This window comes from Petromyzon marinus, unplaced genomic scaffold, assembly GCF_048934315.1.
Source record: "Petromyzon marinus isolate PM22_M1 ecotype Great Lakes invasive population unplaced genomic scaffold, UKy_Petmar_22M1.pri1.0 PM_Scaffold_364, whole genome shotgun sequence".
NCBI classification, from domain to species: Eukaryota; Metazoa; Chordata; class Hyperoartia; order Petromyzontiformes; family Petromyzontidae; genus Petromyzon; species Petromyzon marinus.
Genome location: NW_027423351.1, coordinates 21212 through 35000, shown reverse-complemented (window position 1 = coordinate 35000; position 13789 = coordinate 21212). Strand labels below are relative to the sequence as shown.

The following is a 13789-nucleotide window of genomic DNA, read 5'->3' as shown; positions in this document are numbered from 1 at the left end:
TCGCACCCCAAGGTGTACAGGGAATGGCTCTGACTCCCGGCCACGTAGTTTTACCCGGGCCCGCTCACCATCATGAAGGTCCTTAATGATCGTGAGCAGAGGGTCAGGTACTCCAAAAGCACGAAGAACGACCCAGAGCCCAGGCCTACTGATGGTATTATAGGCCTTGACCAGGTCAATAAAGCAGAGATGTAGGTCTTGTTGGAATTCCCTACACCTCTGCTGTAGCAGACGGACAGAAAATATGGCATCTGTGCAGGACCGCCCTTTCCTGAAAGCGCATTGGGGCTCCGCAAGCCTCTCCTCAGCGTGCCTGGCAAGGCGATGCTGAATAATCCTTGCCAGGACCTTTCCCGGCACACTGAGGAGTGAGATGCCCCTGTAGTTGTTACAGTCTGTGCGGTCCCCCTTCTAAAGAGGGGGACCACCAGGGCATCCTTCCAATCCTGTGGAACCCATCCAGTGGTCCAGACCTTTGTTATGAAGTCATATAGGGCAGTCTGTGCACAAACGCCACCCTCCCTCAGCATTTCGCTTGGGAGATCATCTCTGCCCACTGCCTTTCCTGGTCTCAGACTCCGGATCGCCTTCAGTACTTCCTCAACAGATGGCACCTCAGCCAGCCACTCACAGGGGGTGACTTCTTCCAATATTTGAGGCACCGCAGCCTCAGCAGGGTCATCCTCACTTTGTGCCACGATGTTTTCCTGGCTGAGGGATTTTCCCTCCCCCAGGACCTCACAGAAATGCTCAGCAAATCTGAAAACCTGTTCCTGGGGATCGGAGATTGGATCACCGTTTTTTCCCCTAATGATGGTAATATTTGTGGCGCTGCAGGTTACTTTTTTTATGGAGTTAAATAGAGATTTGTGATCACGGGCCACTGAGGCAGACTCCATCTCCTCAGCAACCCGCGACCACCACCCATCCTTGCAGCGCCTCACGGCTCTCCGAACCCCCGAGCGAAGGCTGTGATAAGCCTCCTCATTCTCTGACGTGGGATTCTGTAGCCGATGACAGTGGGCCTGTCGCTTTTTCTCAACCATCCTGAACACCTCCTCTGTCAGCCAGGGTCTCTGGGGAGGTCTGGACCGCGTACCCAAAGCAGCCATTGCAGCTGCATGAGTCACAGTCCTAAACCTCGGCCATTTACCCTCGACATCAGGAGGAGTCGGGGACGATGCCAATCCCAGCCACAATCGATGATGAAATTCTCGCTTGCAACTTTCATCAGATAACTGAGACCAGGCCACTTTAGGTTGGAATGAGGTCCTGGAGTGGAAGAATGGCAGGCGCATCTTACAGATGACTAGTCGATGGTCAGAGGGCAGATCAGCTCCACGGTAGGTCCTGGTGTCAAGGACATGGGCTCGCATCCGCTGGTCCGTCACTATGTAGTCCAGCAGATGTTCTTGCTTGGACCCGGCATGCATCCATGATGTTGTGTGGATGCACCGATGCCGGAACAGCGTGTTGGTAATTACAAGCCCACACAGTGACACACACACAGTGACACACACAGTGACACACACAAAGACAAAGACAAAGATCCCCCATATAGCCTTAACAGACTGTAGGGGCAAGTGCTGTTAGCGAGCACCTATGAAGGCCGGAAGGGTACACGAGGGGGTGGGTGGCCAGCACCACGCCCGACCGCCTTTGTCTCCCCAGTGGCAATGTTTACACACCACACCAGGTACTCATTTAAGGCTGAGTCGACCTAGGGGAGGCCCGGGACCGGTACAGATAATCGTCACTGGTGTTGGCCGTGAGCGGGAATCGAACCCGGGCCGCCAGGTTCATAGTGCAGCGCGCTAACCGCTACACTACCGCTCCCCATGACACACAGTGACACACACAGTGACACACACACACAGTGACACACACACACAGTGACACACACAGTGACACACACAGTGACACAAAGACAAAGACACACACAGTGACACACACACACAGTGACACACACAGTGACACACACACAGTGACACACACACACACATACACAGACACACACACAAACACACAGACACACACACACAGACACACAGATAGACACACACACAGACACACAGATAGACACACACACACAGACACACAGATAGACACACAAACACAGACACACAGATAGACACACACATACACAAACACACACACAGATAGACACACACAAACACAGTCACACACACATACACAAAAACAGTCACACACACATACACAGACACAGTCACACACACATACACAGACACAGTCACACACACATACACAGACACAAACACAGACACACACACACAGACACACACATAGACATACAGACAGACACAGACACACGCAGACACACAGAAACACACACACACACACACAGACACACACAGAGACACACACACAACAACCGCCAATCGCCACTAAGTAGCGGTGACGTCACCACGACGCTTGTGCCAGGCTATGTGCACCCTGAGGCCACATGAAGTGTCGAACGCCCGCTGGCAGGAGGTCACGGGGCAGACCCAGGTGCCACGGGTCGACTGACTGAGATGACTGGCTGATGCACCACCTGTGCCCCCTACTGTGCCAATTTGCTGTGTTGTGAGCGACGCTCACAACAACGAGCGGAGCGCCGGGTGGCTAAAGCTCAGCAAATGGAGGGCGACTGCCTCCAACTGCCCAGTAGCGTCCTTCACGAGCCTCCTCCACAGAGGCCAATCTTGACACCGCTGGTACCGGTCATCGGCAAGTCCACTCAGCTCCACGTCCTCCTGTACCACATCACTCCATCTCTTCTCTAGCCCGTGCCGCGCCCGTTTAGCCCCCTCAATCCGGCCGAACAAAAGCTGTTTCGGCATGCGGTGGCTGGGCATGCGGGCTACATGACCCAGTCCGGCAAACCAACCCCCTACCTCCACGCGGTGCCGGACGGGCAACTCTGTCGTGGACAGTCAGTGAGTGAGTGGGTGAGTCAGTGAGTGAGTCAGTGAGTGAGTCAATGATTGAGTGAGTGGGTGGGTGAGTGAGTAAGTGAGTGAGTCATTGAGTGAGTGAGTGAGTCAGTAAGTGAGTGAGTCAGTGAGTGAGTCAGTGAGTGAGTGAGTGAGTCAGTGAATGAGTCAGTGAGTGAGTCAGTGAGTGAGTGAGTCAGTGAGTCAGTGAGTGATTGAGTGAGTGAGTGAGTCAGTGAGTGAGTGAGTGAGTCAGTGAGTGAGTGAGTCAGTGAGTGAGTCAGTGAGTGAGTGAGTGAGTCAGTGAGTGAGTGAGTGAGTCAGTGAGTGAGTGAGTGAGTCAGTGGGTGAGTCAGTGGGTGAGTCAGTGAGTGAGTCAGTGAGTGAGTCAGTGAGTGAGTCAGTGGGTGAGTCAGTGAGTGAGTCAGTGAGTGAGTGAGTGAGTCAGTGAGTCAGTGAGTGAGTCAGTGAGTGAGTGAGTCAGTGAGTGAGTCAGTGAGTGAGTCAGTGAGTGAGTCAGTGAGTCAGTGGGTGAGTCAGTGAGTGAGTCAGTGGGTGAGTCAGTGGGTGAGTCAGTGAGTGAGTGAGTCAGTGAGTTAGTGTGTGAGTGATTGAGTCAGTGATTGAGTCAGTGAGTGAGTCAGTGAGTGAGTCAGTGGGTGAGTCAGTTGGTGAGTCAGTGGGTGAGTCAATGGGTGAGTCAGTGAGTGAGTCAGTGAGTGAGTGAGTGAGTCAGTGGGTGAGTCAGTGAGTGAGTCAGTGAGTGAGTCAGTGAGTGAGTCAGTGGGTGAGTCAGTGAGTGAGTCAGTGGGTGAGTCAGTGAGTGAGTCAGTGAGTCAGTGAGTGAGTGAGTGAGTGTCAGTGGGTGAGTCAGTGAGTGAGTCAGTGGGTGAGTCAGTGAGTGAGTCAGTGAGTGAGTGAGTCAGTGAGTGAGTAAGTCAGTGAGTGAGTCAGTGAGTGAGTCAGTGAGACAGTGAGTGAGTCAGTGAGTCAGTGAGTGAGTCAGTGAGTGAGTCAGTGAGTGAGTGAGTCAGTGAGTGAGTCAGTCAGTGAGTGAGTCAGTGAGTGAGTGAGTGAGTCAGTGAGTGAGTGAGTGAGTCAGTGAGTGAGTGAGTGAGTCAGTGAGTGAGTCAGTGAGTGAGTCAGTGAGTGAGTCAGTGAGTCAGTCAGTCAGTGAGTGAGTCAGTGGGTGAGTCAGTGAGTGAGTGAGTCAGTGAGTGAGTCAGTGGGTGAGTCAGTGTGTTAGTGAGTCAGTGAGTGAGTCAATGAGTGAGTGAGTGAGTCAGTGAGTGAGTCAGTGGGTGAGTCAGTGGGTGAGTGAGTGAGTGAATGAGTCAGTGAGTGAGTGAGTGAGTCAGTGAGTGAGTCAGTGAGTGAGTCAGTGAGTCAGTGAGTGAGTCAGTGAGTGAGTCAGTGAGTGAGTCAGTGAGTGAGTCAGTGAGTGAGTGAGTCAGTGAGTGAGTGAGTGAGTCAGTGAGTGAGTCAGTGAGTGAGTCAGTGAGTGAGTCAGTGAGTGAGTGAGTCAGTGAGTGAGTCAGTGAGTGAGTGAGTAAGTGAGTGAGTCAGTGAGTCAGTGGGTGAGTCAGTGAGTGAGTCAGTGAGTCAGTGGGTGAGTCAGTGAGTGAGTCAGTGGGTGAGTCAGTGGGTGAGTGAGTGTGTGAGTCAGTGAGTGAGTCAGTGAGTAAGTGAGTCAGTGAGTGAGTCAGTGAGTCAGTGGGTGAGTCAGTGGGTGAGTCAGTGGGTGAGTCAGTGGGTGAGTGAGTCAGTGGGTGAGTCAGTGAGTGAGTCAGTGGGTGAGTCAGTGGGTGAGTCAGTGGGTGAGTCAGTGAGTGAGTCAGTGAGTGAGTCAGTGAGTGAGTCAGTGAGTGAGTCAGTGAGTGAGTGAGTGAGTCAGTGGGTGAGTCAGTGGGTGAGTGAGTCAGTGGGTGAGTCAGTGAGTGAGTGAGTGAGTCAGTGAGTGAGTCAGTGAGTGAGTCAGTGAGTGAGTCAGTGAGTGAGTCAGTGGGTGAGTGAGTCAGTGAGCGAGTGAGTGAGTCAGTGAGTGAGTGATTGACTGAGTCAGAGTCCCACCTGGTTGGGGTTTGGCTCCATGTCCCAGCTACTCGTCAGGTGTCCCTGGTCCAGCGGCTTGAACTCAGAGTGACGCACGGACGGCAAGATGCGGTACAGCCAACTACAACCATCACAACAACAACCACAACAACAACCACAACATCAACAACCACAACAACAACTACAACTACCACAACAACAACTACAACAACAACCACAACAACAACAACTACAACTACAACCACAACAACAACCACAACAACCACAACAACAACAAGAACAACCACAACAACAACCACAACCACAACAACAACTACAACCACAACAACATCAACAACTACAACAACAACAACTACAACCACAACCACAACAACCACAACAACAACTACAACAACCACATCAACAACAACCACGACTACAACAACAACAACAACCACAACAACTACAACAACAACAAGAACAACCACAACAAAAACCACAACCACAACAACAACTACAACCACAACAACATCAACAACAACTACAACAACAACTACAACCACAACCACAACAACCACAACAACAACTACAACAACCACATCAACAACAACCACAACAACGACAACTACAACAACTACAACAACTACAACAACTACAACAACAACAACCACAACAACGACAACTACAACAACAACCACAACAACAACAACAACTACAACAACTACAACAACCACAACAACCACAACCACAACAACAACCACAACAACCACAACAACAACCACAACAACAACAACCACAACAACAACCACAACAACAACCACAACAACAACCACAACAACAACAACCACAACAACAACTACAACATCAACAACCACAACAACCACAACAACCACAACAACCACAACAACAACCACAACAACAACCACAACAACAACCACAACAACAACAACCACAACAACAACAACCACAACAACAACCACAACAACAACAACCACAACTACAACAACAACATCAACAACCACAACAACAACTATAACCACAATAACAACCACAGCAACAACTACAACAACCACAACAATACCAACTACAACAACTACAACAACCACAACAACAACTACAACAACCACAACAACAACTACAACAACCACAACAACAACTACAACAACCACAACAACAACTACAACAACCACAACAACAAGAACCACAACAACTATAACAACCACAGCAACAACTACAACAACAACCACAGCAACTACAACCACAACAACAACAACTACTACAACAACAACCACAACAACAACAACAACTACAACCACAACAACAACAACCACAACAACCACAACAACAACAACTACAACCACAACTACAACAACAACTACAATAACCTCAACAACTACAACAAATACAGCCACAACAACAACAACTACAGCCACAACAACAACAACAACTACAGCCACAACAACAACCACAACAACAACGACAACAACTACAACCACAACAACTACAACAACTACAACAACTACAGCCACAACAACAACAACTACAGCCACAACAACAACCACCACAACAACTACAGCCACAACAACAACAACCACAACAACAACAACTACAACCACAACAACTACAACAACAGCCACAACAACCACAACAACAACAGCCACAACAACAGCCACAACAACCGTCTACAACCACAACAACTACAGCAACAACTACAGCAAATACAGCCGTGACAAACCACAACAACCATCTACCGCCACAACAACCACCAAAACCAACTACAACCACAACAACAACCACAACCACCAACTACAGACACAGCAACCACCACAACAACTACAGTAGTAGTGGTGGTGACGGTGATTGTGGTGGTAGTGGTGGTGGTAGTGGTGGTGGTTGTGGTAGTGGTGGTGGTTGTAGTGGTTGTGGTAGTGGTGGTTGTGGTGGTTGTGGTCGTGGTTGCGGTGGTGGTGGTGGAGGTTGTGGTGGTGGTTGTGGTAGTGGTTGTGGTAGTGTGGGTGGTGGTTGTGGTAGTGGTGGTTGTGGTAGTGGTAGTGGTGGTTGTGGTAGTGGTGGTGGTAGTGGTAGTGGTTGTGGTAGTGGTGGTGGTAGTGGTAGTGGTGGTTGTGGTGATGGTAGTGGTGGTGATAGTGGTAGTTGTGGTGGTGGTAGTGGTAGTTGTGGTGGTTGTGGTAGTGGTGGTTGTGGTAGTGGTTGTGGTAGTGGTAGTGGTGGTAGTGGTAGTTGTGGTGGTGGTAGTGGTGGTGGTAGTGGTAGTTGTGGTGGTGGTAGTTGTGGTGGTGGTAGTGGTTGTGCTAGTGGTGGTTGTGGTAGTGGTGTTTGTGGCGGTAGTTGCGGTGGTAGTTGCTGTGGTGGTAGTGGTGGTGGCAGTAGTGGTAGTTGTGGTGGTGGTAGTGGTTGTGGTAACGGTTGTGGTAGTGGTGTTAGTGGTAGTTGTGGTGGTTGTGGTAGTGGTGGTGGTGGTAGTGGTTGTGCTAGTGGTGGTTGTGGTAGTGGTGGTTGTGGTAGTGGTTGTGGTAGTGGTGTTAGTGGTAGTTGTGGTGGTTGTGGTTGTGGTAGTGGTAGTGGTGGTAGTGGTGGTGGTAGTGGTGGTGGTAGTGGTTGTGGTGGTTGTGGTAGTGGTAGTTGTGGTGGTTGTAGTTGTTGTGGTAGTGTTGCTTGCGACAGAGTTTCAAGCTTTTGTTTACAAATAAAAATTGCTTGGCGAAGAAATGCTTGAGTGCTTGAGCACTTCTTCCCCGAGTTCACGAGTTAATAATAATAATCTTACCGCTAAGAGCTGTACCCTGCGGTGACATTTGGATCTTGTAGACCTGACGTAAAGGACACTAAGACCCAGCCAGCAAATGTTAAAATGTTCAAGCGAGAATAGTAATGTTGTTGATGTTGTTGATGGTGGTGGTTATAATGTTGTTGTAGTTGATGTTGTTGTTGATGGTGTTGTTGATGTTGTTGTTGAGGTTATTGATGTTGTTGTTGTTGATGGTATTGATAATGTTGTTGTTGAGGTTATTGATGTTGTTGTTGATGGTGTTTATAATGTTGTTGTTGAGGTTATTGTTGATGTTATTGTTGATGGTGGTTATAATGTTGTTGTTGGTTGTTGTTGATGTTGTTGTTGATGGTGTTTATAATGTTGTTGTTGAGGTTATTGATTTTGTTGATGTTGTTGATGTTGTTGATAGTGTTTATAATGTTGTTGTTGAGGTTATTGATTTTGTTGATGTTGTTGATGTTATTGATAGTGTTTATAATGTTGTTGTTGAGGTTATTGATGCTGTTGTTGATGTTGTTGATGTTGTTGATGTTGTTTATAATGTTGTTGTTGATGTTGTTGTTGAGGTTGTTGTTGATGGTGTTTATAATGTTGTTGTTGAAGTTGTTGATGTTGTTGTTGATGGTGTTTATAATGTTGTTGTTGAGGTTATTGATTTTGTTGATGTTGTTGATGTTGTTGATAGTGTTTATAATGTTGTTGTTGAGGTTATTGATGCTGTTGTTGATGTTGTTGATGTTGTTTATAATGTTGTTGTTGATGTTGTTGTTGAGGTTGTTGTTGATGGTGTTTATAATGTTGTTGTTGAAGTTGTTGATGTTGTTGTTGATGTTGTTGTTGATGGTGTTTATAATGTTGTTGTTGAGGTTATTGATTTTGTTGATGGTGTTGATGTTGTTGATAGTGTTTATAATGTTGTTGTTGAGGTTATTGATGTTGTTGTTGAGGTTGTTGTTGATGGTGTTTATAATGTTGTTGTTGAAGTTGTTGATGTTGTTGATGTTGTTGTTGAGGTTGTTGTTGACGTTGTTGATGTTGTTGTTGAGGTTGTTGTTAATGGTGTTTATAATGTTGTTGTTGAGGTTATTGATGTTGTTGTTCATGGTGTTTATAATGTTGTTGTTGTTGAGGTTGTTGATGTTGTTGTTGATGGTGGTTATGATGTTGTTGTTGATGGTTGTTGTTGTTGGTGGTTATAATGTTGTTGTTGTTGATGTTGTTGATGTTGTTGTTGAGGTTATTGATGTTGTTGTTGTTGTTGTTGATGGTGTTTATAATGTTGTTGTTGAGGTTATTGATGTTGTTGATGTTGTTGATGTTGTTGTTGGTGTTTATAATGTTGCTGTTGTTGTTGATGTTGTTGTTGATGTTGTTGTTGATGGTGTTTAAAATGTTGTTGTTGAGGTTGTTGATGGTGTTGATGGTGTTTATAATGTTGTTGTTGAGGTTATTGATGTTGTTGTTGATGTTGTTGATGGTTGTTGTTGAGGTTATTGATGTTGTTGATGTTGTTGATGGTTGTTGTTGAGGTTATTGATGTTGTTGATGATGTTTATAATGTTGTTGTTGAGGTTATTGATGTTGTTGATGGTGTTTATAATGTTGTTGTTGAGGTTATTGATGTTGTTGATGTTATGTTGTTGATGTTGTTGATGGTGTTTATAATGTTGTTGTTGAGGTTATTGATGTTGTTGTTGAGGTTGTTGATGGTGTTGATGGTGTTTATAATGTTGTTGTCGAGGTTATTGATGTTGTTGTTGATGATGTTGTTGATGTTGTTGATGGTTGTTGTTGAGGTTATTGATGTTGTTGTTGAGGTTGTTGATGTTGTTGATGGTGTTTATAATGTTGTTGTTGAGGTTATTGATGTTGTTGATGTTATGTTGTTGATGGTGTTGATGGTGTTTATAATGTTGTCGTTGAGGTTATTGATGTTGTTGTTGAGGTTGTTGATGGTGTTGTTGGTGTTTATAATGTTGTTGTTGAGGTTATTGATGTTGTTGTTGTTGATGATGTTTATAATGTTGTTGTTGAGGTTATTGATGTTGTTGTTGTTGTTGATGATGTTTATAACGTTGTTGTTGAGGTTATTGATGTTGTTGATGTTATGTTGTTGATGGTTGTTGTTGAGGTTGTTGATGTTGTTGAGGTTGTTGTTGATGGTGTTTATAATGTTGTTGTTGAGGTTATTGATGTTGTTGTTGAGGTTGTTGATGGTGTTGATGGTGTTTATAATGTTGTTGTTGAGGTTATTGATGTCGTTGTTGTTGATGGTTGTTGTTGATGGTGTTTATAATGTTGTTGTTGAGGTTTTTGATGTTGTTGATGGTGTTTATAATGTTGTTGTTGATTTAAAACGTTCGTGACTGCAGTAATTATCTTTCGGTAAAGTCACGTTGAAGAGAAACAATAAGGTAAACAATAAAATAATATTATTATATTATTTTACATATTAGTAGCTCTTTCGGTAAAGTCACGTTGAAGGGAAACAATAAAATAATAATATTTTATTATAATAATATTTTAAGAATATGTAATATTTAAGAATATGTAAGCAGTCAACACAAGCAGTCAAAATGCAAACAAAAGAGACAACTCTGACAATAATATGCACTTTCCTTGAATTTGATTGGTCCACACCCGAGACGGCTTTTCTTAGAGCCCTTTAGTCTCCACTGGTGTTGGTAGTGGTGGTAGTGGTGTTGGTGGTTGTGGTAGTGGTGGTGGTAGTGGTGGTTGTGGTGGTGGTAGTGGTGGTAGTGGTGGTTGTGGTGGTGGTGGTAGTGGTGGTTGTGCTAGTGGTACCTGCGCTGATTGGTAGCACGTGGGCAGGTGAACGCCGTTCCTGAAATCTGCTCAGCGTAGAGGCCATAGGGACAGACCTGGGGATTGTTCTGATACACAGACACACACACACAGTCACACATACAGTCACACACACACACAGTCACACACACACAGTGACACACACACACAGTCACACACACACAGTGACATAGTAACACATAGAGTCACACACAGACAACAACAACAACAACAACCGCCATTCGCCAATAAGTGGCGGTGACATCACCACGACGCTTGTGCCAGGCCATGTGCACCTTGAGGCCACGTGAAGTGTCGAACGCCCGCTGGCAGGAGGTCACGGGGCAGACCCAGGTGCCACGGGTCGACTGACTGAGATGACTGGCTGATGCACCACCTGTGCCCCCTACTGTGCCAATCTGCTGTGCTTTAGCCACCCGGCGCTCTGCTCGTTGTTGTGAGCGTCATTCCTCCGCCCTCCGTTGTTGTTGGAGGGCGACTGCCTCCAACTGCCCAGTAGCGTCCTTCACGAGCCTCCTCCACAGAGGCCGATCTTGACACCGCTGGTACCGGTCATCGGCAAGTCCACTCAGCTCCACGTCCTCCTGTACCACATCACTCCATCTCTTCTCTAGCCCGTGCCGCGCCCGTTTAGCCCCCTCGATCCGGCCGAACAAAAGCTGTTTCGGCATGCGGTGGCTGGGCATGTGGGCTACATGACCCAGCCATCGCAGCCTTGCCTGCCGGAGGAGCTCACCGATGGGACCGTGCCCAGATCTTTCAAGGATTTGTGAGCTCCTCACACAATCCAGCCTGGTTAAACCCAGGATGGATCGTAGGTAGGCCAGTCTAAATGTTTCTAACTGGCGAAGATGTTCCATTAGGGGGGTCCACGTTTCGCAAGCATAGAGAAGGGAAGAAATGACCGTGGCCGAGAAGACCTGAAGCTTCGTGCGGAGCGACAGACCAGGTAGCTTCCACACAGCGTTACGCAACCGATGAAAAAATATTGCCGCTCGACTGATTCGGAGTGAGACTTCTGCTGTTAAACTGGAGCCGGTCATAAGCACACTGCCCAGGTATGGGAAACTCTCCACTCTCTCCACAACTGCTCCATCGCCGATTGGGAGTTGTGGGGGTGGAGTGTCCAATGGTACAAAATACCCAGGCAGGTGCTTAGTTTTGGTGGGGCTGATGGTAAGGCCCCATCTCTTAGTGGCACGCTCCAGTCTCAGCAGCAGCGTCTCCAACTCCTCCTCTGAATGAGCAGCTATTACCAAATCATCGGCATACACAACGTGGTTGAGCAATAGGGAGCCATCCCTTGACCGCACCCGGACATCGATCAACCTTCCATTATATCTGAACCATGTGGAGATTCCCCGGGTACAGCTATTGAAAGCTTCACGAACTACGTGGTCAAAATAGATGTTAAATAATGTGGGAGCCAGAGGACATCCCTGTCGCACCCCAAGGTGTACTGGGAATGGCTCTGACTCCCGGCCACGTAGTTTTATCCGGGCCCGCTCACCATTATGAAGGTCCTTAATGATCGTGAGCAGAGGGTCAGGGACTCCAAAAGCACGAAGAACAACCCAGAGCCCAGGCCTACTGATGGTATCATAGGCCTTGACCAGGTCAATAAAGCAGAGATGTCGGTCTTGCTGGAATTTCCTACACCTCTGCTGTAGCAGACGGACATAAAATATGGCATCTGTGCAGGACAGCCCTTTCCTGAAACCGCATTGAGGCTCCGCAAGCCTCTCCTCAGCGTGCCTGGCCAGGCGATGTTGAATAATCCTTGCCAGGACCTTTCCCGGCACACTGAGGAGCGAGATGCCCCTGTAGTTGTTACAGTCTGTGTGGTCCCCCTTCTTAAAGAGGGGGACCACCAGGGCATCCTTCCAATCCTGCGGAACCCATCCAGTGGTCCAGCCTCCTCATTCTCTGACGTGGGATTCTGTAGCCAATGACAGTGGGCCTGTCGCTTTTTCTCAACCACCCTGAACACCGCCTCTGTCAGCCAGGATCTCTGGGGAAGTCTGGACAGCATACCCAAAAGAGCCAATGCAGCTGCATGAGTGACAATCTTAAACCTCGCCCATTTACCCTCGACATCAGGAGGAGTGGGGGACGATGCCAACCCCAGCCGCAAGCAATGATCAAATTCTCACTTGCAACTTTCATCAGATAACTGAGACCAGGCCACTTTATGTTGGAATGGGGTCCTGGGTATACACCCACCACCGGAGTGGAAGAATGGCAGGCGCATCTTACAGATGACAAGTCGATGGTCAGAGGGCAGATCAGCTCCACGGTAGGTTCTGGTGTCAAGGACATAGGCTTGCATCCACTGGTCCGTCACTATGTAGTCCAGCAGATGTTCTTGCTTGGACCCGGCATGCATCCATGATGTTGTGTGGATGCGCCGATGCCGGACCAGCGTGTTGGTAATTACAAGCCCATGGGCTGCACAAAAATCTAGCAGCCTGCTACCGTTGTTATTGAGCTGATCTGGACCATGCCCTCCAATTACTCCAGACCAGGTGCCAGCATCATGACCAACTCGGGCATTGAAGTCACCCAACATGATGACTCTATCCCGAGGGGCCACTTTAGCTAGCACCTGTGACAGGAGGTCATAGAAGGCATCTGACTCATCGGCTGTGCCTGCATCCCTCCACGGATGTTCGTCTTTGGTGGGGGCATAAGTAACCACGACCACCACTCCTCGCCTCTGGTTGATGGGAAGGGTTGTTTTGCCGGACAGAGAGACACACACAGACATACAGACACACACAGACATACAGACACACACAGAGAGACTCAGACAGACATACAGACACACACAGAGAGACTCAGACAGACATACAGACACACACACAGAGACACACACTGACATACAGACACACACAGACATACAGACACACACTGACATGCAGACACACACAGAGAGACACACAGACACACACACACAGAGAGACACACACAGACATACAGACACAACAACAACAACCGCCATTCGCCACGAAGTGGCGGTGACGTCACCACGACGCTTGTGCCAGGCTATGTGCACCTTGAGGCCACGTAGAGTGTCGAACGCCCGCTGGCAGGAGGTCACGGGGCAGACCCAGGTGCCATGGGTCGACTGACTGAGATGACTGGCTGATGCACCACCTGTGCCCCCTACTGTGCCAACCTGCTGTGCTTTAGCCACCCGGCG

The 13789-nt window shown here is 47.8% G+C and overlaps 1 protein-coding gene across 1 annotated transcript in view; it reads right to left on the bottom strand.

The window, feature by feature from the left end:
• The window catches only part of HGD (homogentisate 1,2-dioxygenase), a 68546-nt gene that overhangs the window by 43353 nt on the left and 11404 nt on the right, over positions 1 to 13789 (bottom strand). Inside the window, exons 4-5 of the mRNA XM_076064258.1 lie at positions 10567 to 10655; positions 5007 to 5109 (exon numbers count right to left, since the gene is read on the bottom strand). Coding sequence (XP_075920373.1) covers positions 5007 to 5109; positions 10567 to 10655 — 192 coding nt within the window. The remainder of the gene's footprint in view (positions 1 to 5006; positions 5110 to 10566; positions 10656 to 13789) is intronic.